Source organism: Topomyia yanbarensis, chromosome 3 (genome assembly GCF_030247195.1).
Source record: "Topomyia yanbarensis strain Yona2022 chromosome 3, ASM3024719v1, whole genome shotgun sequence".
Lineage (NCBI taxonomy): Eukaryota > Metazoa > Arthropoda > Insecta > Diptera > Culicidae > Topomyia > Topomyia yanbarensis.
The window spans coordinates 986,426-1,011,400 of record NC_080672.1 but is presented as its reverse complement, the minus strand read 5'-3'; the positions used below and the strand labels follow the sequence as shown (position 1 = coordinate 1,011,400).

Below are 24,975 nucleotides of genomic sequence, written 5' to 3'. Positions count from 1 at the left end.
TCGCATCTGGAATGTTTTCTCTCAGAAATCCAGCACAAATGTAACAACCAATTCAGTCAGAATGGGTTGTTGCATTCGGGCTGGAATTCCAACATAAATCAGCCGTATCACATTCCGGATGTGTTGTACTGGGATGAGGTTATTTTATAGTGCGAACATCTATGTGGGGTCAGGTTGCTTTCAGATACAGATGTTATATAGAAACATATGATATTTTATTATGCGCTCATCTGAAAAAATATAGATTGGTCATATGGATAAATGCATCACATTTTACCTCCGAGGGCTTTATTCGTTGTATCCGTGAAAAGCACCTGTCAGCTCAACAGTTGTTTCGTCCGGGTTGCGACTGTCGCATTTCGCCTTCAGCGGCTGCCATATGTAGAATTCATTCGTGTCCACTACTGGTCCTGACATGCATCCGCAGGATAATTTTAGTTATCCAACGTCAAGGTAATCCTCGAGACCTGGCAATAAGTTGGTGAGTTCATTATCTTTATAAGATTCTTTGAGGTTGCTGTATGTGCATCATAATCACGAGACCACATTTTCGAGAAACATTTTGCAACGTACTTTTCAAATTCCTCATATCATCGACGGCTTACTTGAACAACTCCATTGTTCTCCATTGCATCAGTCGTTTCTTTCAATGAGCCTAGAGTGCTCTGCAATATCCCACATCCAGTGGTTGTAAGATATGCGTTGCATCGGGAAACACAGATCAACTTAATCCCATTCTCTCTGTAGCACTCGGTGGTTTGATACGAAATATGTGATCTACAAATACGATAACTGTAAGTGAAACTTTTATCTTCAGTAGCCAAGTGTGAAACAGGTTCTTTACTGCCTATGATCGCATATCAGTCCCATAAAGATAGCAGGACAAATATGCGATCTTGGGTAGTTTAGATAATAATAAAACGTCTCACAGTTCTTCCACCCAGATTGAGCCCCTTCTAGACGGAGTGTTTCGAGCTATTTCAACCGGTAGTCACTGCTTGTAAGAAAACCTCACAACAGTTCGTACCAGATTTCTCGCTGCATTTCCCGCAAATAATGTAGTGTAGGCTTCTTGCTCCGAATTCGCACAGTTTGTGTGTACGTAGTTTTCCCCAATTATCACGAACACCACTTCTCTGTTTGGTACCAAACGGATAGTTCATTCGTCCCTCTTAAACACACTCGAATGTTCGGTTCCATTACACTCGTCCATTACTTCGATAACACACTAGTTATCCGTCGAGAAATATTGGGATGTCTATGGCAAGTTTTTAAGCCACTTTCTGCCGGGAATATCATCGGTGAACGGATCGTTTCCGCCTGATAATTTGTACATATACGCTACGGATGTCCTTAGATGACAGTTTCGGGCCAACGCGAAATCTACGGCATCGATTACAGGCTCAGATGGCCTTCAGCAGGGGTCACCATTAACTGAGACCGGCAGTGTTCCTCCAGACGTTTTCGTAGTACGGCTCAGTTGCGGATCGGCAACACAACAAGTTACGCGTGTGTTGCGTGATCTTCCTCGGGCCCTAATGGAATCCAATTGTTTAGATCCGACAAAAAGGGACGGTGCATACCCAGATAATATAATCGATTTCGTGCCGACCGGAGCCACAAGCACAGATACTGTTATTCTTGAGACCAATACGTCGGATATGAGCGTTTAACGTGTAGTGATTGGACATAAGCCGAAACATCACACGAATGGAATCCCAACCCACATCCATTCCTCTGAACCAAGGTTTCGTTGATACCTTCGGGCTAAGACTAGGTTCGCCAACTTTTTAGCGTCCTCTGACGAGAGCTGTTAAAAAATTCATTGAAGCAGATGGTCCTTTCGTAGATGTCACCTTCCAAAATACCCGCCATAGCAAAAGAGTCCACTTCTTCATTACCTGGGATGGAGCAATGTGATGGAACCCAAACTAAGGTAATCTTGTACGATCTTACAGATAAGGCATGCAAGCAGTTTTGATATTTTCCCCAGAAAAAACGGAATGTGATTTCTGGGTTTCACCAAACGAAGAGCCTCTATTGAGCTACGGCTGTCCGAAACAACAATGATCGATGAACAAAGTATCAATGATCCCAAGGGTAATGTTCACAGCGGAGCGAAAACAGAAACATCCTCCAAACAGGTCTCCTAGGTGGGCACCCCACCATGTTTCGGTTATTGTGCGGAGAAAGTTGATCCTTTGTTGACACTTCTGTTTCAGATACCAAATGTGACATCCCCAGGTACCTTTAGAGTCGAACCAGACCCCGATAATTATAAAGACATCCTCATGCCGTACCGCGGGAGTTAAAATCACCTAAAACTAGCCACGGTGCGGAGAGGAGTTCCGAAATATCGCAAAGCCGTCGATGGCTAACTGACGATCTAGGGGGTATGTACGTGGAAGCAATGCAAAGGTCTTTGCCTTTAAGTCTAGTTTAGCAAGCGACAACTTCAATGCGGGGGTCAAGGGGAAGCCAATTCGATTGAAAGAATAGTACTTTAACCGCAAAAGCACTCCTCCGTAAGATTCTTTTCGATCCAAGGGAATAATATTAAAATCGTGGAAGTGAAGGTCTATTTCTGAAGTAAACCATGCTTCGCATAATAGAATTGCATCGCATTTCAAGTTATTTATTTAATTTTTTTAAAGAATTGATTTTCGGGATGACCACTGCAAAACAATGATCAAATCCGTGACGTCGATCGATGAATTAGCTATCGAAGGGTACAATTGCTGAAAGGAGTAGGAGGGGCCATTTTGTAGTCAACTACATCAAGAATGAAGGCGGGGAAGAAGATTATCTTAGGAAGTGCGGGGAACTCTTTTTCTGAGCTCTTGCTTCGGCTTTGCACCAAGACTTCCTCGAGCAGTTATTTTGGGGGTTTGAAGAGACACCTTCTGGTCTTCACAACGAAATTTATGAGAGAAAATGTGCCTCGTTTTTCAATTGCTTCTAAGCACAGCAAAATGTGTCACCTGATGTTGGTTCATCAGATTTGCATTCGTCAGTAGACAAATTGGTGTAGATATTAATAGTGGTTGATGGCTTGGCTCTCTTTAGCATTTCTGCAAAAGATCGCTTAGAGCGTCCCCGAAGAGAACACTTCAGTTTTTTCTCCTGCTATTTGTATGCGGAACAATGATCGAAGCAGGGTCTTCAAAACAGCCAACTCCGTGTGTCAGCAGATCCTTGCAATTCAAACTCGAATCGGAAACGACCCCACTTATTTTAACCTGGTCAGCTGGTACATATACTCTGTACTTCTTCGTAAAAGTCCAGTAGCTAGCCATATCATCCGTCTGCTGCAAACTATTTACTAGCACTCGAAGCTTATCAAGGCGAATTTTCGAAATTTCTATCGTGGCTGAATATCGTTACGTCAGAACTCAAGAAATCTGCAAGATATTTAAATTCTTTTTGTCTTTGGCTCAGAAAGGCATAACAAAGGGCCCGGCTGAGGAGGGCGGGGACAATTTCACTTCCTGAGTCGATTTTATATCGACATCCATCTCACTTTGAGGCGAATCATTGTCGAGGGAAGTCATTTTTGCATGGACGTATTACCCAGTGCTAGATGGAAAGACAAAAATGGGGAATGTTATGTGATTAACTTGTATAACGGTATTCAGACGACTCACAAAGAAATACTGCTGCTATACTGCTCTGCTGGCCGTAAAACGGGTATTTACGCGCACACAAAAGAAGTAAAAAATGCCACAAAACCACAAGATAACGTTGAAAATTAGAAAGCTTTTCACTGTACCTTATAGCGTCACACTGTACAAACTATGAAATACGTCTTATCGGTCTGAGAGTCATCGTACGAATGATCGATTATTATTATTTTCTATAAATTCCCCTTAAGGGTGTCTTCAAATACAATAATTTAAAAAATACATGGAAGGACTAACAATGGGATTAATTTACCGTGGTTCGTGAACTACTGGGCGTCGGCGGGTAAGAAATATGGTCATTTATATCTTTATAAAAATCAAGTCTTGAAATTAAGCGAACATCTTAGAATCAAAAATGCAATCTTGAATATATGGGAATGGAATGTCGCATTTCCAACCGGCATTCGAATCTGCATGGTATAATTTGGCAAATAATAAATCAGTTATCTGTGTACGGTGCAATAAGATAAGGCAATCTACTAACAGAATTTAATCCTATAGATCAGCTCAATTGTTACTTCTATTGTAGGTATTATTGTCCCGATCATACTCCTGTATTGTTTAGTGCATTTCTCTCGATTTTTACCTCTGGGTTTGTGTTGTTCGTTTTTTTGGTAATGTTTGATTCTTCAAAATTTCATATAGTTTGGATTGGTGCACAGGTTTCACCCTTCTTTCACCCCTCTAAAATCTCACCCCGTTTACTTTTACCCGTCATCGGTTTGTTTGTACTAACCTTCTTACGTTCGAGCGTTTTATTTTTGCGGTCTCTCCCGTCTCATTGCAGGGAGTATTTGTACGATGCCTACAGCGAACGGGACAATATACCACTAGCGAGGTAAGTATTGTGCGCTAATAGCAACCCCATGTTTCCGTTTAGTTGACCGAGTGGCAAACACTCATTGAACAGTCCTAAAGCCTGATGTGATCATTCATTTTGGCAGCTTATATGTTCTGTTTCAAATGTTGTCTCGTACTTTATGGCGCATCCCATTCTCATTCGCAGACGTCATTTATTTTCATTTTGGGTTAAAGTTACACTAATTGCAAAAATTCAGTCTCATCCATATTAGCCAATAAACTTCGTCTCAGCATCCGAACCCATACTGAAAGACTAATAATGTTACTGGAATAATTTTCTCTTTTAGTGGGCCAAAGAACAAACGCCGCAAGAAGAGCGATCGTCGTCGAGATTCGCGTGAACGACGTGACGTGTACTACGAAGACGGCAGTCCATCAGGGGGACACAGCCGGGAACCCAGATATAACGATATGGCGCCAAAGTGAGTACACATAACGATAGGTGGATAGAATCCGTCCAATAGAAACTCATTTCCCTCTGTAAGAAGCATTTAGAACCATGTGATGTTCACTGCATCATCACAAACACATGGCAAACAGCACACAGACAGTAACTCTTAGCCCATTCGATCTCAATAGATAGATGTAGTACAATTCGTTGTCTTCAACACCAAGTTGCAACCCCCAAGACCGCTGGCATGTTGTCTACTAACACACCCTAACCTTCCTTATATACTCTTCCAGTCTAGTGTCTCAAATTCCATCAATACTAACCACTAGCAGTAGTAAGGAGCGTGAAATGTCCTTGAGCCCTCCGGATTCTCCGGATCTTGGTATCTCGTCTCTAAAGATGGCAAGTCGTCCTCCGTCGCCCAACAGGCTGCTCAGTCGACTATTTCAACGCTCGTTCTTTGAAGAATTCCAGAAAATAAACGATACCAAATACCGTCGAGCGGACGACGAAGAAACACAATTCAGCTGGGCTAAGAATGCTAGCCGTAGCAACAGCAGTATCGGTTCGACAGGAATTTTGGCAAATCGAACCCCGTCTCCGCTTGACTTTCGGGCGGTTTCATTCCGCCGGCCACGTTCACTGATCGACGATATCGACAAGGGGAAGCTAGAAGGACGATCGTCGTCGCGAGCAGACGGCGGTTACGAGCGATACTGAAGCCCAAGGCTGTGACCAACTAAAGCCAACCGGCCAATCGCGTGCTTCCAAACAGTGATAATCGACTAACAAACAGGTTATTTTTCTGGAAAATTTGTTCTTTCCGTGGCTAATCTCATCCGTCCCAAACACATTTTAGCAAGCACATTACAACTTGAATTCCACTTAGTGTGCTATCCATGTTTTCGACATGCACACCATACGTTCCCTTCATCCTGTATGATACACAGATATGTCCTGCATACCTATTCCAACTAACATCTGTTAGCTATCTCCTAGGTATCTGAAAAGTCCTATCCGGCTCTCTACATACGCTCATTAATCTTTGTTACAATTCACATGAATCTGCTTTGCTGCTCGTCACGCGTCCTGAATGTGGTGTAATTCATTTCCTTATATCTTGCTACAAAAAAGATGCAACGGCACCACCGACAGTGGTCAAGCGTATCGTAAGTTCTAGAGCTGCTCATCCAGTGCAGAGTTCGATTGTAAGTAACTGTTGAAAGTACCTATCGGTTTGAACCCATTCCAGTCTGCTGTGGTAGCTGTAAATCCATTTTTTTCTTGTTTAACATCAGATTTTTTACAATAGATTTTTTAAATCAGAATGTTTGATTTTAATAGTTGGCAACAATATGTCATGGTTTTAGGTTGGGTTAAACAGACTATTCAACTGATTTCTTAGAATACAGTCAAGGAGCTAGAATAGGATCAACCACGACGAAATTCAAAATGGAGGTTGATTTGTATTGGATAGTCCTGAAAGTAGTACCTACCAAGGATCAGTTCGGACAAGCAGAATAGAATCAAAAAGAACTAATTATAATACATTAAAGTTGTTTTATAGCCTAAAAATGCGACCTATTTGAAACAACTTAAATCTCGTGGGCATAAAGCTTATTGCGAGTAATTTTTTTTATTTTTAATAGATCGACATCCAATAGTCGAGAAAGAAATGAAACATTTTTAGAACCATAATTCCATAATTCGATTTTGGAAGTTAAGATAAAGCGTGAAGTATGTTACTGTGGCATTTGCGAGGACCGCGTGGGTTTACTTTAAGCCATCGATCTACTGGTCAAGCCGTGCCTTAGCTGGAGACTTTCAGTTCAAGATCGGTTTTGCTCAATGGGGTTCAATAACCAGGGACTCAAGACTGTTAAAAATGTATACAAATCGCCATCAGTTACAAAATCCAAAATTTATTACCTGATGTTACAAATACTCTGTATGGGTGCTAGAGTGACTATGAAGAACCGTCCTGTTTCAGCTGGTCCGAATTTCCCTTGTGACTGCAGCTGACATGAGGCGATGGGTTTACTCGGGCCTGGTGGTGTGCTTCCAGTGCTCGGATTAAGGATCGCTCGTTGTAGATCTTGGAGGGACGCTGGGCTGATGCTGCTTTCATATCGTCCGGTAGGTGCTGCCCTTTATCCTCTTTATGAAGTAGATCCCGTTGGGTCGATTGGAGTGTTTTGGGTTACGCTGATCAAGGCATCCACGTGTAGAACAGAGCTATACTATTAAACTGAATATAAGTAAGTTATGGGTAAAAATCAACTATTGAAATTATTTTTTTTTAAAAAAGCGCCTTATCTAAAAATCTGTACTGCCGCTATAAGCATAACTGTCCCATGTGCTATGGGATTTCCTATACACATGGGACAGTTATGCGTATAGCGGCAATGTAGGACCTGTATAATAAGTACCTTCGGAAGATTTACGCAGAATTATTTTGTCAAAAATTTCTCCCAAGACACCATTCTTCTATCAAGTTCCATTAAAAGGTTAGTAAAGCGCCGCCCTAGAAGCCGAGTTCCAAACTACTATTTTCTCTATGGCGAATACTCGAATGTGTTTGTTGCAAGATACAACAAATGAATCGCGTTCTCTCGGTAACATTTTAACTTGTTTTGAATACTTTTCAATACCATTATAGCATATACCTATCGCATTTCAAGGGGAGGTTCTTACACAAATATTAAAAAAAGTAAGCAAAATTTTGATTTTTTTTTTTGCGGACGAATGAAAAAAACTTGGTAGGAAACAGTTTTATATTTCAAAAAGCTTATAGTTTCGTATTCATTTACAATTTTTTCAGGATGAAACAAAATGACACCCATGGTGACGTTCTGTCTAAGGTTAGGCACACGTGGAATTCCAAAACAGCGCACAGCCTGCTGTCTCAGGATCGATCTGAAACACAAAACTAATAATAAGGCGCTACAGTAAACTAAATGTGTAGGAGGAATGACCTAAGAATGAATAAAAATTTTCCAATTTGGCATAATGGTGCCATCTCAAAAGTTTTGAATCGGTTCTTAGCCTTTTTTTCCATTTTGAGGCTTCACTAAAAATAGTGAATATAAATAATTTGTAGATTTTATAGGTCCAATGAAAAAACTCTTTAAATTGAACCGTTTTTAAATGAGATTGTACGCAGTTTTGAAAAATCATTTCTTGAGATAAACGCGTTTAAAGTTTTGAGAACTCTTTCAATGAATTGTTCGTGGTAGAATGTTAGTATTTTGTTTTTTACCGTTTTATGGGATTGTTTGATAACTCGCGATTAGTCACGTTTTAAAGTAGTTTTCTGTTAGCGTAGAGATACTAAAATGTTAAGACAAAATACTTTATGAATGTGAGAAAATAATATCTTTTTTTTATAATCTGTTTATTTTACACAGTATGTTAGCTTGGAGGTGCCGATGTTTTCAAATTTCTAAAAACTAGAGGATTACATTATGAATTTATCTGAAAACTATATCTAAATACCATGGAACAATTTTAAACTACTTTAATGTAGGAATAAACTGCGCTGTGCACGGAGTCTTTTTATAAGAGTTTTAAATTTTAAATTTCTTTAAACTGGAGGATTGCATTATGCTGCTTAATACTAAGGGACAATTCAAAAAAAGAAAAAAATATCTTAAAGCTAAGGAACAAATTTTAGACTACAGTTAATTAGTAACTTTAAAATGTATGGGGGATCAATTCTTATTGTAACAAAGGGGCGGAGGAAGGGGGGGCTTTTTAGTGGTTCTCCTCAGATCCGCAGGAAAGCCTCCAAAACGGGTCGGATCTTCCGGTAGTTCTCGGCTTCGAATTCAGTCAGTACAGGTCCGGTGCTGAGGATGAAGCCATGGTGTAAATCTGCACCCCCAAGGCACTACAGGGAATATCTTTAACCGTTATGTGTCTGACGCGGTACCCGGGTACCTTTTCAGGTTTCAATTAATGAAATTCCCATGTTTTATCAATAGCTGGAAATTGAAACTTTTTTGACATCTTAGAACTTCACTAAGTCAAGCTTTTGAGTTAATAATATTATATATTCCTTGTTTGGACGTGAATCTTAGTTTTTTCCTTTCTTAAAAATTTTTATGAGCGTGTCCACTGGAAAACAGACAGAGAAAGAATGATCGGAACGGTGAGAATGAAGAAACGGTGAAAATTCACCTTTATTGGAAACACTGAGAAAAGATATGTCCTCAAGCAGGAATCGAACCTGCGATCTCCCAGTCTCTAGTTGGGTGCGTTAACCACTCCGCCATCGAGGAACTGTGATGATGCCATCACATGTTCCCAACAGTTTTTGTGATCACCGCTGCAGCCTCCAATACCTTCTAATTAACCCATCGACCCCCAATGTCTCCTATAAGCAGATCGTCACCTCTCTGTCTCACCGATCGGGCCAAATCTCTCTAGTTATTTATTTTTAGGTCCAGTGGACTGCGCTCAAGGCTTGAGATATTTATTATCACTGTTTGCCCCATTTCTTCACTCACGTCCAAACAAGGAATATATAAAATTCCATCAACGGCTGGATTTGTCGTTAGCTTCTGCCGATAGTTTTGAGGGCAGACATTAGCATGCCCCTCCATAGCTCTTTCACTGCCAACTGTCTGGTGGCGACTGAGCTAGCAAATGGGGCAAACAGTGACAAGAAATATCTCAAGCCTTGAGCGCAGTCCACTGGACCTAAAAATAGATAACGAGAGAGATTTGGCCCGATCGGTGAGACGGAGAGGTGACGATCTGCTTATAGAAGACATTGGGGGTCGATGGGTTAATTAGGAGGTATTGGAGGCTGCAGCGGTGGTCACAAAAACTGTTGGGAACATGTGATGGCATCATCACAGTTCCTCGATGGAGGAGTGGTTAACGCACCCAACTAGAGACTGGGAGATCGCAGGTTCGATTCCTGCTTGAGGACATATCTTTTCTCAGTGTTTCCAATAAAGGTGAATTTTCACCGGGGGGGGGGGGGGGGGGGTTGAGGAGGGGCTTCTAAATTTTTTTACTACGTAACAGGCCGACGTGGGTACCCGGGTACCCACAAAACTAAAATGCCCATAACTAAGGTAATATTAAACCGATTTCGAAACTTTTGGCCGTTTTGGATCCAGGAACTCATCCACTTTTGGACTTGGTAAAAACGAATCGGGTTACTTCATTCGGTTCCCGGTAATCCGGGTTTCCGGAAGCAGGTTCCAGTGCTGGGGCACTATTTGCGAATTTCAATGGAATACTAGCAATATGGGTATTAAAATTCTTGGAATTGCATAAGTAGGCTATATCTCGTGGTTTTGGAACCATTTGGTAATTTGACCCATGAACGGACATTCCGGAGCAGGTTGCGGTGGGGCCGTGAGTGGCCCCACTGGGTTAGTGTTTAAGAGGGTGAAAAATCCACGAACGAAGCACTCCCCAGCTTAATTTAGGATGCCTTATGATATAGTGGTCATATGAATATGATGGAAGGTATGAGGGATGGATGGGATGGTGGTCTGAGGAGGGTGTAATGAGGGGTGATCTAAAGGGCTTTTGAAGGAAGGGGGGGTGATCAGTGAGGGGAGGGTAACTCTTCTCCGCACACCACTAACTACGCCCCTGTTAAAATCCAGAATCCCTACGCCAGTTGAAAAAAAAATAGGGATTAGGTTGACGTTTTTCAGAGTGATTGCATATCCTTTCTATATGAGAAAGCCAAAAATTTCTGTGTGGTCGCACTCTTCAACCCGTAACTCCGGAACCGGAAGTCGGATCAACTAAAAATTCAATAGCAGCTTATGGGAGCGTCATTGGTCGGCGATATTGTACGATAACGCCGAGAGTGAGGACTGGCCAGCGGAAGTGAAAAATAAAGGACTTCGACAAGGACCTTTTGTGGTATTCCGAGTGCCGAAGAGCTGTCTGAAATAGTGGCTAGGGCATGCGATGTAGCAATGCCGAGGAAAATGAAGCCGAGGAACTACTCGGCGTACTGGTGTAACGAAAGGTTAAGCATCCTCCGGGATGTCTGCCTAAAAACCAGACGACGCGTCCAGATTACAAGGTCTGGGTTAGAGAAGAGTGTAAAGTAACATTCCGGGCGGCCAGGGCCGCTTTTAGACGCGAGATAGTGCTAAGCAAGTCCAGCTGTTACAAAGAGCTGAGCAGAGAAGTAGACGCTAACCTCTGGGGTAATGCTTACCGTGCTGTTATGGCCAGGATCAAGGCTCCAATGACGCTAGTCGAAAAGCGAACAAAGCTCCTGGACCGGATAGTATCCAAGACACTCTCACATCAAGGATCTCGGAGTCATCATGGCACTAACGTTCAAACCATATACTTCATACATCGTGGATAAGGCGTCACGACGTTACCTTCCGAATAGCGAAAAACTTCGGGGACGTGTACTGTCTTAAATCGCCGAAGCCGTTTCGCAATAAGCCAACGAAAGTCATTCCGTGGTTTTAAGCATAAGCATAAAAGATCGCCCGTTATTGACCACAACCAAATTAGGTTGCAAAATGTTTATTGGAACAACATGCTTGGGAATAACATGATGAGCCACATTGTACAATCTATTCTGATCCCTGCATGCTGATCAATACCGACGTCGGTCACGTCCGAATGCAGATCTTCTGGGAAAGGAAGGAATGTTAGTCCGATACATGTTGCTACTAGAGACCGAGGAATCCTCTGCATCTCCACATGTATCACGGGAAGGGGAGAGTTGTTAGTAAGTGTGCCAATAGCGTTATTATGTAATAATTGCTCTGGGCAGCCGGTTGCCGAGAATTTGGGAAACTTATCATTTGTTGATTAATACGATTAACAAAATAAGCAACTTGAACTCCGGATAGCCGGCTATAAGGAGCACTGTTTATATTTTTTAATACTATTCAATCACTCGACGAATTTTTTTCGTAGTTTCTGTGGTCTCGGTGCTGATTTTACCCGGCGATCGTTTGAATAAAATGCGGAATCTTACACAGACGGTATTTTTTTGCGTCTTTATTTTTTTTTTCTTGTGTCGAGTACTATTCTTGTAGATAGTTGGAATTGCACATGTATAATGATTTCGTAGTAAGAAGGGCTTTTATTAATAATAAACTTTATTCAATAGTGTGAAAACAGCATCGTCGCAATGCAACGCAACTGTAAATCAAGCAAACTTATTGAAAAGGTCCTATGTGCAAATGAGAGCCTCTCTTTGTTTACTTTCTCTTTCGTTAATATCACGGTCGCATTTGCGTTTGCAGCTTAACTCTTTGCATAATATGCTAGTCGAAACTATTCTCTTCCAATATGTACTGGAACATCATTGGGAAGATTAATGGTAAAGTCGTGATAATCGAAAGAGAAAGTGAACAAAGAGAGGCTCTCTTTTGCACATAGGTCCGTTTCAAAAGTACGCGAGAAATCATAGTTTATTAGGTAGTAGTTTAGTTAGTTTTCGAGAACACGATCGCTCGCAAAAGAAGATCTTGTTTAGTTTTTGATTCTTTTTAAACTCTGGGTAGTCGGCTACCAAGAGTATCGTATGTTTTATAAACAAAAGCAATTTCAACTCCACACAGCCGACCGTGGTAGTATTACCTAGAAAAGCTAATCTTATCTGCGTAATTGGCCGGATCACTATTTATTGCGACAGTATTTAGACAAATTTCGCTATTCCTTCTCTACGATATATTTTTGGGTTGCAAACTACCGAGTGATAACACGTTATACAGACAGAGTTATGATAGCTAGACGAATGGAAAACGCTATCTAAAGATCGAGAACGATTTCATATAAAACTTCGGAACATTTATGATAAAGCGGAATCTGAGAACAGCAGATGGGGTAGTAATTTCCTTTTTCTTGTCTCATTTCCTTACTTAATTACTTTATTTTACAGAAACGGAGGATATCCACGACCTTTAAAAAATATTGTTCATATTAGTGTAGAAATAGAAAAGAAATCTCCTTTATATCTTGGTTATCTAACTCAAATGAATAGTAATTTTTCATAAACATCAATAATAACTATAAAATATGAGCTAGAAAAATATTTCATTTATATTGAGCTACTCCGGAAACGGGCTGAAAACTAAAATTAAAAGTTCTTCATTCATGAATCCACTCCATAACTGTCCCAACGAAAGCCATTCCGTGGTTTTCACGAAAAACTCGTAATAAAAAATAAAAGCGTTTCAATAGAACTACGAATGTTTGACAAGTTGACAAGCACGTTTCGTCTAATGGCTGTTGGTGTCGCGAGTGCGTACAGAACGATATCATCGGAGGTGGTATGCGTAATTGCCGGGATGATTCTCATCTGCCGCACTCTGGCTGAGGACGTGGAATTCTACCAGCGGAGAAATGCACGTAATGCAAGGAGACTGGCCCGAGCGGACTCGTTGGCTAAGTGGCAGCAAGAGTGGGACAATGCGGAGAAAGGAAGGTGGATCCACCGAATCATCCCAAATGTGTCTACTTGGGTACATAGGACGCATGGAGAGCTGAACTTCCATTTGACGCAGTTTTCATCCGGAAGTACTTGCATCGGTTTGGACATGCTTCATCACCCATTTGCCCGGAGTGTGTGAACGTGCAAGTGACATCGGAGCACGTGGTCTTCGAATGCCCTAGGTTCGAAGAAGTTTGTTGGGGTATTCCTGGTGTGACAGTTGACAATATCGTCGAAGAGATTTGCCACGACGAGCATATCTGGGACGCTATCAACAGAGTGGTTACGAGCATACTCACCGAGTTGTAGAGGAAGTGTCGCAGGGACCAACAAAGTAGCGCCACTGGCTAGAACGCCGCCGTGGAACTACAAATCGGGTTTCGGGAGAAATTCTGCCGCTGGTGAACTCTCCGACGGTGTAGACTGAGTCCATCGCCGGTGACTAGATCGAGTAGATGGTGTAACCGTTGGTTACATTTTTCATATGTGCCTCCGCCATATATCCCGAAATTCCCACATTTACAGCATTCACCCTATGGGCATTGTAAAATGAGACCTCGTATTTACCAAACCACATCCAATCCTAGGAAACCGATAAAAACAGCCCGTCGTGAGTGACATTCGTCTGGTATACACGAACCAGATATAAAGCTCGTATGCATACACCAACCTAGTTGGCGTGTTTGAATTTGATGGGTGAGCTTAGCCCTTAAATTTCCCTAATTTGACATCTACACCAGTCAATAGATGGATCCACCATGAAAAGGGTTACGAAATCGGAAACAAACCATGGGTCAAACTTAGGGCTAGTTCGTAGTTTGGATTTGATTCCACCAACTTCACCAGTATGCTTGGCATATGAGCAAGATTTCTTCTTTCCGTCTGTGTCCATCCCAGAGAATGGAAGTGCGCGTCGCGTTGAACTGAAGTAATTGTATAGTGTTGGAAATTACAGCAAAGTGTGTGAAATTGTTAAATTAGAACAGAGCAAGTTAGTTAAAAGACAAGTTAAAAAGTAAAAACACTATATTACAGCTAAACGAGAAGTTAAAAACGGTAACGGTACGGTTAGTTATATTGGTCTATGTAAAATGATAATTATTCTAAATTAAATTGAGTCGTTTAGATAATAAAATTGTAAAATAAAACCTAGCAACGCTATACTGCTGTTCTACGCATAGTTGTCCCATGTTGCTTTTTGGTCATTTTCTCTTTTTTCATCAAACAGTCCTTTTTGATGTATATTTTCAGAAAACACATCCAAATCATACAGTTTGTTCGAAGACTTCGTGAAGAAATACCAAATCTGTTTGTCCCATTGTTGATATTCTACGAATAATTGTCTCACTAACAAAAATCCCAAAAAGTGCAAAATAAAAAAAATTACGTAGCGTTTAGTTAAGAAGTACATTACGCTAAATATCGGGCACTGAAAAAATTGATGGAAAAATAGTGGTTCATTAAAAAGAGATGGCAGTGGCAATATTAATCACAGCAGTGAGAACAATCCTATAAAGCTCTTCATCACTATCGTCGCTTGCATAACATGGCGAACGCATCTAGGATAATGAGCCTATTTTCGCAATGTTTCTATTATCACGCTACCCAATTGAAGCCGTTGGTTAGTGCAGTGTTTCCTAACTTTGTTCAACACACTGGGTCAAATGGTAGGGCGACAATTGGGGCAATCGATTGGAGCTATTGTTGCGATCAAACACTAGCATTTCATCGTTTTTAGGTCATTTGTTTTATTAGATTGGTTCTTAAGAACGAAGCAAGGTTGTGGATGCCATATTATATGCACTCCATCGAGTGTAGGCAAAGTAATTAATGATTTTGTGAGGTACCCTTCTAAATAGAGTTAAAATAGGTACTTTACCCTATTTCCAATTTTGATGAAGCAAAAAATCTCCCGAGTAACAGAAAAACTCACGACATACATTTTTGTAAAAAAAATGAGTTATGAGCATCGTTTACATAGATCGTTATGGGACTGATATGCGTAGAATTTTCCGGTTTCCGTTCGATTTCTCGGCATAACAGTCCCACTTAACATTTTTCGTAAAAACTGTTTGAGCGGAGCTCGGATTTACCAGACTACGAAGGTTTTACTTAACGGCCTTTGACCTCGTACCAAGAATGCCACCACGTCACTTTAGGCACGTGGGCAGAGCGCGTCTCTGCCGGTTTGATCCACTTGATCACCACTTCTCTCCTTTATAAAAAGGGCGGACAGAATGTGTGCACCGATAATCACTAGCTTCCCCGCTTTCTGCCTGGAAAGCGCCGGGTAAGACCTTCACGATTCCGGATAGTTACCACGTCCGTACTTGACATCGATTATTGTACAACACTCCCGATAGATGTACCACGGTATGTGATTTCGGAATGAAGCCCTTTTTTACAAACGATTGGACAATTGAATACTAGCAACTTTATTGCTCGCGACGAAAAATATGCCTTGTGCTTGCTATAACGTTTATTTGAAAACTAAAACTTGATAGCCGTCTGCTCTATCCCTTTTATCGGACCGGTGTATTGTTTCCCGGATCGCTTATATACTGATCGTAATGTGATCATTGTTCAGTGCATCTCGCTTATTCCTGTGATAATCATTTTCGTACTATTCTAGCTCATAAGTTTACAATTTTAGATTGAATTCAATTTAATTTAGGGTAAATAATATATAGTGGCCTATGACTAATTTTAATTCAATTTTAGAATTTAAGTTATTGATTTTAGATTATCAAAAAGAAAAGAATATTTTAAATTATTTCACCTTGCCCTGACACTAACGTTAATTGGATCTCTATAATGAAAAACTGGACTGATTATATTGGAAACGATTGCTATGAACGTAATTCTAGACTATAAAGCTTTATTTGTTACACCGTTCCCCTCCAGATTGCTAATACAATTTTCATCTTCAATCGCGTTTTTCTCAGTTACCAGTTTTGCAACATGGGACGATTGGGCGTAGAACGGCAGGATAGGACAAGTTAAAAAGCTACACGTGAAGGAAAATGTAAATATCTTGATTCAAATTGTTAAAAGATAGGGTATATAAAATCAAGTGACGTCACAATAGTACTAATCCTGTTGTACAGGATTTCGAATTAAGCTTCTGCTCGTAAAGCACGAGGTGATGAAGGTTCAACCTAGTCGCACCAGCCACGTGTCGCTATGTTAGCACATGGACGGAAACTTACAGACCGGAAGATAGCCCAACACAAAAAGGATCTTCTCTCCGGTTGGTTGAGGCGCACGACGATCAGTAACGGCCAACATTTCGAAGGCCTATTCTGCAGAACCATGTACACCAGCAGATTTTGCAGAAACCAGAACTACAATCACGATGATTGTCTGCCGCAAACAGACAGCAAGCAACGCCGCTACAAGACCTCGGGGTTCTACGATAGACAACGAACGAGAATCCAGCAATAGCAAAACCGCAAGTACAAACGGTTTCATTTCCCTCGTCACTTAACCCATTAATTGACACGCGAGAGGTCTACCTGTACTATTCTCCCACAAGTGAGTGGAATGCAATCTCTGCCGACAAACGACCCTGCTGATCCACCATCCCCTCTGCACGTAACAAAGCAAGAAGTGCAAGTTACAATAGGGACGAAGCGGGGAGCTAACTGGCTCACAAAAACGAACATCGGTATCGGGAGTAATCTACCGCCGGGGAATTCAAGGTAGGGTAGCTTCGCCGCCGTGAACTAACAAATCCCAATACCGAGAGAAATTCCGTTACCGGGGAACTCTCAGTCGGGGTAGGATAATATCTCGATAAAACTGGGAGCTAAATGGCTCAATGAAGCGGGTATCGGTGTCGGGGGAAATTCCTCCGTCGTAGATCCAAGTAGATCCGGATAAGGTAGGGTGACCATACGTCCTGGTTTCCCAGAACATGTCCTGGTTTTTCACTGACTGTCCTGGTGTCCTAGGAAGTCGAGGAAAAAGCTTGATTTGTCCTGGTTTTTCTCCTGTAAACCTGTGTTCAATAAAAATGAGATTTTTTCAGTCATGTAGTTTAAAAACAAAAAAAGATTCTTCAACGAATTCAGATTTTTTTTTATTAAACACATAATGTTTATTCTTCAAAAAACGTCAATGAATATTAGAGAAGGGGCCCTGTTCAGCCGTACGACACAACTTAGTCGCGATGCTCTCACAAGAGCACTGGACGGCACTGACGTCCTTCTTCCGGGTACAATTCCGGATCCTGGTGGTCAACTGCTTCGTATCCTTGACTCGCCAATTATTTTTATACACTAAAGCACTGAGGGAGCCGAAAAATGCCAATGGGACTGGGGCAAGTTAGTGGGGTTTCTTTCTTTCGGCACGTACGGTATCTTTTTCTGCTCAAGATACTCCAGCGTCTTCTTGGCGTAATGGGAAGACGTCTTGTACGGCCAGAAGACGTACTTCCCAACCGCATGATGCTCCTTTAAGAACGGCAGAAGAATTTTCTCAAGATACTCCTCCTGGTACACTTGGTTTTGAAATCCCTCTGTCCGATATGGCGATGTACAGCATAACATTTCTGTTAAATTTATGCTTAAACTTATATTTTACTTCGGGGTTTGTGGCCGACTTGTCGCTGTAATAGTAGCTGTCATTTCCTGGAATGTGGATGTTCGAGAGTAAAAACGTCTCGCGGTAGTTGTTCATCATCCACCGGCACTGCGATTTCACGATCGCTATCTGCTCGTCCGTGTCGTCGGGGGACCGATTCTTCTTCCGACAGATGATGTCCTCCATCTTGAGGCCTCGGTGAATCAAGGCCGGCATCACGCAAACTCGTTTCGTCCTTGTTATCGAACAGACTTTTCAACGCTTCCTTCTTCTTCGTCATTATCTTTGCCGGCTCCACGCCCAGGGATACCAGAATCTGGTAAACTGTACTCACGGGCACGTTTTCGTCTCGAAAGTGGTCTGCCGTAAACTTTTTTCCACGATGGCCAAGTGTTTCGTAAAACCGCACAACACGCTCACGGAGTACTTGCTGTTTCGACACCATATTCGATTGAACTGACAGCACCCGAGCGAAAAGTAACCGTCTCCCATTTCTTTAATTACAGAAAGGTACTGAAATCATACTCATTTTTTATTGAACACCCGTTATATTTCTAATTATTGAGTTTTTGCTTTATTCACTCTGCTCGAGAGTACGACAAACAAAACTTAATACACTCGAATCTTTCAATTGTACCATCCGATGCATTTTTTAATCTCTTGGTAGTACCTCGTTATTTCTTTTTCCAACTTACTTTTTTTACATAGAAATTGAAAAGAGAAAGAGGCGTTCGTATGTACGTACCATATGAATGAGCTGTAGTCTGTTTGCAACAACATTTGGCAATCGAACCGATTCCAGTTGTGGACTAAACTCTGGCCGCTATCAATCTTGATGAAACAATGATTAAAATAACCAATTTGAACTCCGGATAACCGGCTACAAGGACACTGTTTATATTTTTTAATACTATTCAATCACTCGACGAATTTTTTTCGTAGTTTCTATGGTCTCGGTGCTGATTTTACCCGGCGATCGTTTGAATAAAATGCGGAATCTTACACAGAAGGTATTTTTCTGCGTCTTTATTTTTTTTTTCTTGTGTCGTGTACTATTCTTGTAGATAGTTGGAATTGCACATGTATAATGATTTCGTAGTAAGAAGGGCTTTTATTATTTTATTATTATCCGGGATCCGAAAAATTTCCTTTAGTGCCTTCCTCTAAGAAGACACATCGAAGTTTTGGCGATTCTGCTTCTTCTAGAGTTCTCTTGCAAGTGGCAGTTTTTCGTTTTACTGGAAATCTATTTCAAAAAAAGGAAAATGGCGAAACAACAGTAACTGTCGTGGAATAACCTTATTGAGCGCTCTCTCTAGCTGGTAATTATGGAACCCCTTTAGGATCAATACCAGTTCCTAATCAGTCTACTTTTCCATCTCAATCGGATCGGAAGCTACAATCGCGCTGCTTGTTAACAGTGCAGTGAATCAAACGAACGCTTCAACATACAGTCTACCGTCTATATGTACCGCGCCAGCAAAGCAATCGAAAAATAACAGTTGTCCCAAGCCAGTGTGAAAAATAATGCACCGTTACTTTCATTGATGCGGTATCGATCGTTTATTTAAAAATGATTGAAACTCAGCAGCAAAATTTGAACAATCTTCGATCCAATACAGTGGTCGTTTGTCCAATCCGCCCTTGTGTTCGCGAAGTGGAATAATTAATAAAGGCGCATACTCGTAATGCGGTACTGATAGCATTTAAAACTTTGGTCATGGCGAAAAGTTTGGCTATGGGAAACAACATGCAACACGTCGTTGCGCATGTCAATGTTAGAATCAAGATACCCGTTTAGATTGACGCAGATAAGACTGGTGTGAGTCTGCACGATCTATCCTCGCGTACAACCAATAAATTCACTATTGATGTCGAAGTACGTAACGGTGAAAGTTTGAAACCTGGAGAAGCTTTTTTACAGGTATATCCAATGGTGTGCGTATCGTGAGAAGCAAATCTCAAATTGCGCTGCGCACATATGAAGGACAGATCCCTATGTGCCAAACCATGTGTGAAAGACTCTAATGAAACAACATCAACTGCGAGCAAACCCAACAACATTAACTAAATCACCAACAACCGGACTTGCAACTCAGCCACCAACAAATGCTGGAACAACAGAATCTACACACAGCGCGTCCGATTATTGTGATACTGCTTACCAATGGTTGTCATTCGAGATTACCAGATATAGCACAGGGAAGCTACTTGGGACCGTTGATGTTTCTGCTTTGCTTCAATGACGTGTATTTAGTGCTGAAAACTCCTCGCCTGTTCCTGCACAGACGATCTCATAATAATTCGTCTCATTTGCTCAATTCAGGATTTCCGATTTCTCCAACAACAGCACGAAACTTTCGCTGGTGGTAGTGTAGCAAGAACTTCGCGTGTGTTTGTAAATCCTAAAAAGCACGGTGATCGAATTCCCACAAAAAAATTTCTGGTGGAGCTCTTCCTTGCAGACCCGCAGAACTTTTTTACTGCCGAAGCTCTGCCTGCCTGACCCAAGATCTTTGTAACTGCCGAAAACCTGTGGAGAAAGCACAGCCGATTGATAGGTAACGGGGGGAGGCAGTCCCCTCTCGACTGTCCTGGTTTTTTACTCGCCTCATATGGTCACCCTAGGATAAGGCCGGAAGCTGAATGACTGACGGGAACATGAGCTAAATGGCTCAAGGAAGCAGCACCTAAACAGCTCACGGGGACGTAATAGATGGAGACAAGAAGCAAGAAAACAGTCGAGAGTTAAATCAAAGCTCATAGGTCGCCCCATTCTATGAACCAAATGAGGTTCCGAGATAGAAAAGAAGAAAGAGGTGCGACGAAAGCGCAACGAGCCCCCCACGAAGTACTACCTTGTCGTAGTTCGTAGGATCCGTGGGGTCTTCTTCCCGTGTAAGAAGTAAGGATTGTTTTAGAGGTTAGGCACGAACGTGAGTCGTAAATCCAACACACTTCCAATACACTACAGGCCAGGCTTTTGAAGCTTTTGAAACCTTACCATAAAAAACGTGAAGGATCTAGGAGTCATTCTAGATAAGAGGCTAACGTACATTCATCATATCTCAGCGACCATCGACAAAGCCAATCGATTGCTAGGATTTATTTTCAAGATTTCCAACGAATTTCGGGATCCTCTGTGTATTTCTTGCTCACTGGTGCGCTTGCAGTAAGAAGTTGAAACGTCGTCTGGTGTCCTCATCAAGCTACGTGAAGCCATAGGATTGAAGCAGTCCAGCTTAAATTCGTACGATATACGTAACGTCGATTGCAGTGGTGGATCCGGAGGAGGGGGTCCGGACCCGCTTTGAATACGACGGGCCAAATCGTAAAGGCGATCAATGGGTTTGGGTCTTGCGGTTATGCTAGTGTAGTCGATATACATATTGGATGGAAACAGGTATTATTTCACCGGAAATACTATCCCACGCGATTTTCAAAAGATTCTAGTATATGATGCAATCCACCTTATATTAGAAATGCCTCATTTTGCGTAAAGACAGCTAGTTTTTTCGAGCGAAAGTAATTTGCGTTCTCAATCTCAATGTCTCTTTTTTTGCGACTATTGTTTGGCCTCAAGCTGTTATTGCAAATATTATAATAAACCGGACCTTGAATAAACAGATGGCTAGCCAAACCAGGCATAACACTGCGTATTTCCCTCACAAGTTCGACATTTAAATATCAAATATCCGTATAGTTTCTTTAGTTAAAAAATACGCCCTATTTTATCGTCGTTGTGTACGTGATTTTTTAAAAGACACTCAAAAAACAATATTTCAAACTACATAGATAAGAAAAATTGAAGTTATAACACGACGAATAATGAAAAATCTTACAAAAAAATAATGAGCGTAAAAATCTCCACACAGCATATTCTGCATGAAATACAGAAACTATGATTTATATGAGAAGTGGTTGAAGATGGGACAGCTTGAGGGAAATGAGTTGATCACCAAACATATATTAATCATTAGTGTATAGTTATGCTTAATTCATTGAAGATATAATTAGTTCCTCATAAGCCGAACGCGACCACGACGTTGATTAGCTGCTCGAAACAGCATCTTGTACCGAATCATTGTACATTTCCATGCCCCCTCTCAAAATTCGTCTGTTTGTGTGCGTGTTTGTGATGTGTATGCTAATCTTTCATCAAATCTTTGTGGTCACCCGTTACCAACAACCAACCAGAGAATCAACTAATCAAAGCATCGTTTTTATTTTCCACAGGAACTGGGATGGAGCTCCCCCACGCTATCAGAATCCTCCGATGGCTCCACCGGCGACCGAGTACGAGCGTCCCCCACCTTACTACTACCCGGGAGCACCTAGCGAACATGAGTAAACAATCGGACGGGAAGAGTCAGTTTATTCTCTTCCGACGACGACGACGAGATGATGGAGTGTAGCTGCCAAAAAATGGTGATAACTGATAAACATTTTTAAACTGAAATTTGAACTGCGAGTACTGATACGTTCTGTGGGACTAATAATTCCGACATACGTGGATGAATATCCCCGCCTTTCCGCCTTCAGACGAAAAAAAAAAACTTTTTTTGGAATACTCTTTTCCACGACTTGTAACTAGCAAATTGTATTGTCATATATTACTATCATTACTATTATTACACTAGACGTCATTGCTGGTCCAATTTGAACTGTAGTCGATTGTTTTTTTTTATCATTATTATTCGCGGAAACAAACGGCTTTTATCCATTCCAAATCTGACTGTTTGAGACGTGCATTTGCTCAAAATAAAGAAATGAGAAGTTGAAAGCCCCTCTTTTGTAGTTTGGTATGAGATTATTACACGGAAGACCAAATAAAATCGAGTTTGTTGAATTAAAAAAAAATAACTGCCATCGTTAGTCCTAACTAGAACCATTGTTCAACCTCTACACTGTATCTTTTGTATTTGACACGCTCACAACAATATGAATTTTATCTAGTTGAAATCTAAATCTCGGTGTGAAGAGGATGAAAAATCAAAAATCACTTCAATTCAACTAACTAACTCACTCGTATCAATGTATCACATACCTAGTGTAATCTAAACCAATTCTAGCGATGATATTAGTGGATTTAAGTGAGCGGTCTCAAGCAAGCAAGCAACCAACCAACAAAGCCAATAACACAATAGATAAGTCACATTTGTTCTGCCACTTTCAATGCTCTTATTGATTAGTCGTCGTTTGTGAGTACCAATTTTAAACTAATCAATTTTTTGATAAACTTGGAAAAAAGTATAGGAAAAAAGGCTGATTAACTCTTAAAAGCAGGAAGAGATATGAAAGAAGCTGATGGTTTTTATTAGAAATAGTTTGAATTGTGTAACGTTTTTTTCGATCATTTAACAATCAATGAAATATTGAACGAAACTTTCAATCAAACTAGTGATTTTTTGCCTACGTTTCGTGTTCTGTTCGTTTCTCGAGCGATTGAATCTCATCCCAGTTTAACACAATCGAGTTTTTTCTACTCTTAGTTTTGTTATTTGATTCAGCTAGAGCTCGACTAGCTAAATAACAGTTGGAGGTTAACTACGAGTAAGGGAATTAGTCAAACTTGAACTAATATAATCAAATCCAAAACAAAAACAGTACTACGAGTAGGGAACTACTTAGACACAGATGAATCAGGCAACGGGATGAAACGTTGCTAAACTGGTAATACCGGTCCCCTAGGCCCACGTTCGTTCTGAATCCGTTGGGTAACGCGCATTTAAATTTTACTTTAGTAGCTACAAAAAAAACATTTAAACAAGTTAGATCAATAAGAATGCTGACAATTCCACGACGGAATGGGACGACGCAAGACGCCTGTCGCGGGGGCGATGGTTTATATTTTTTGATAAGGAAGCGTTCGTACGAGGTAAAAAAAAGCTATTTGAATCGCATACAACAAATAAATTGATAAAAGACTTTACATTACTTTAATTGTATCTATCAATGTGAAAACAATTTTAAACGTGTAAAAAATACAATAAATTATCTACAAACACGATCATCAGTTTAGATGTTCAATCAAGTGGAAGTTTTGAATACAAAGGACTAAACTGTATTTTTTGCTGTAATGTAAGCACGAAAGTTCAATCAGCATCAGTGGTAACTAATATGTGTCTTTTGCTAATGAACAGGAAAAAAAACATTGGTTTAGAAGTGATCGGAAGGATTAGAAAATCACGAAATAAAAGTGCTAAACAGTCAAATGGCGACAAGCTGAAATAATCCGAATTTCCGTCATGGTTTCCAGGAGCGAATAGGCTATTATTCCAATTATCACCGGTTACAATGTTTATTTTTTCGCCAATAGCGCACTAAACAATTCACTACCGCATATCCAGCATATTCAAAAAATAATCGGAGCGTGAATAAAATAAGGAATCAACTCGAAATTAACCGATTTGACAACATGTTTATCGGCTATAGCATATCAAAAAAGACAACACAAACCGCTCTCAAATTATGGAGTGTGATCTGTACCAGGTTTGCTTCGAGCTTACTCAATTCGCTGTAAATGTCATAATTACGATAGTCATAAGCTAAATCTTGAGTATGCCGTACCGTGGAAGTCCCCGAGCGCACCGACGCAACCGGCTCAGTCGTCCCGGCCATGCGTTCGAGAGGATCTTGTAAACTTCTTTCTTGGGAAACCTTTTGGTTTGCGGCGCGTGACCGGATACTGCACATGATTTCCCACCCGTCTACTACCAGAATGTTCGTGGAATGAGAACAACATTTCCGACCTTGCTTGCCCTCACCTCCATCGACTACAACATTATTGTTCTCACTGAAACTTGGCTACGCTATGATACATTGAATTTCGAGCTTACGACGAACTACACAATTTATAGATGCGATCGAAACTTTTCTGCCTCCGATCTAGATCGCAGAGCAGGTGTTATTATTGCGATAACTGCCAGGTCGGTCTTTATATGTTTACTGCATTTAACAGAGGCCGAACAGTGATCCTGACTTGTACAACGATCACTGCTCTGCAGTCCAAATTATCA

The 24,975-nt window shown here is 41.0% G+C and overlaps 1 protein-coding gene across 5 annotated transcripts in view; it reads left to right on the top strand.

Annotated features, from left to right (window-relative positions):
* LOC131693164 (prominin-like protein) overlaps positions 1-24,171 on the top strand; it is a 165,795-nt gene extending 141,624 nt beyond the window's left edge. For 3 of the 5 annotated variants that reach the window (XR_009306166.1, XR_009306164.1, XR_009306165.1), the window contains 4 exons: positions 4,468-4,518; positions 4,829-4,963; positions 5,226-5,728; positions 22,193-24,171. Coding sequence is in view for 1 of the 5 variants with exons in the window: in XM_058980773.1 (XP_058836756.1) it covers positions 4,468-4,518; positions 4,829-4,963; positions 22,193-22,307 (301 nt within the window). In the remaining 4 variants the exon portion in view is untranslated. The remainder of the gene's footprint in view (positions 1-4,467; positions 4,519-4,828; positions 4,964-5,225; positions 5,729-22,192) is intronic. The other 2 variants (XR_009306167.1, XM_058980773.1) reach the window with 2 other exon arrangements.
* The last annotated feature ends 804 nt before the right edge of the window (positions 24,172-24,975 follow it).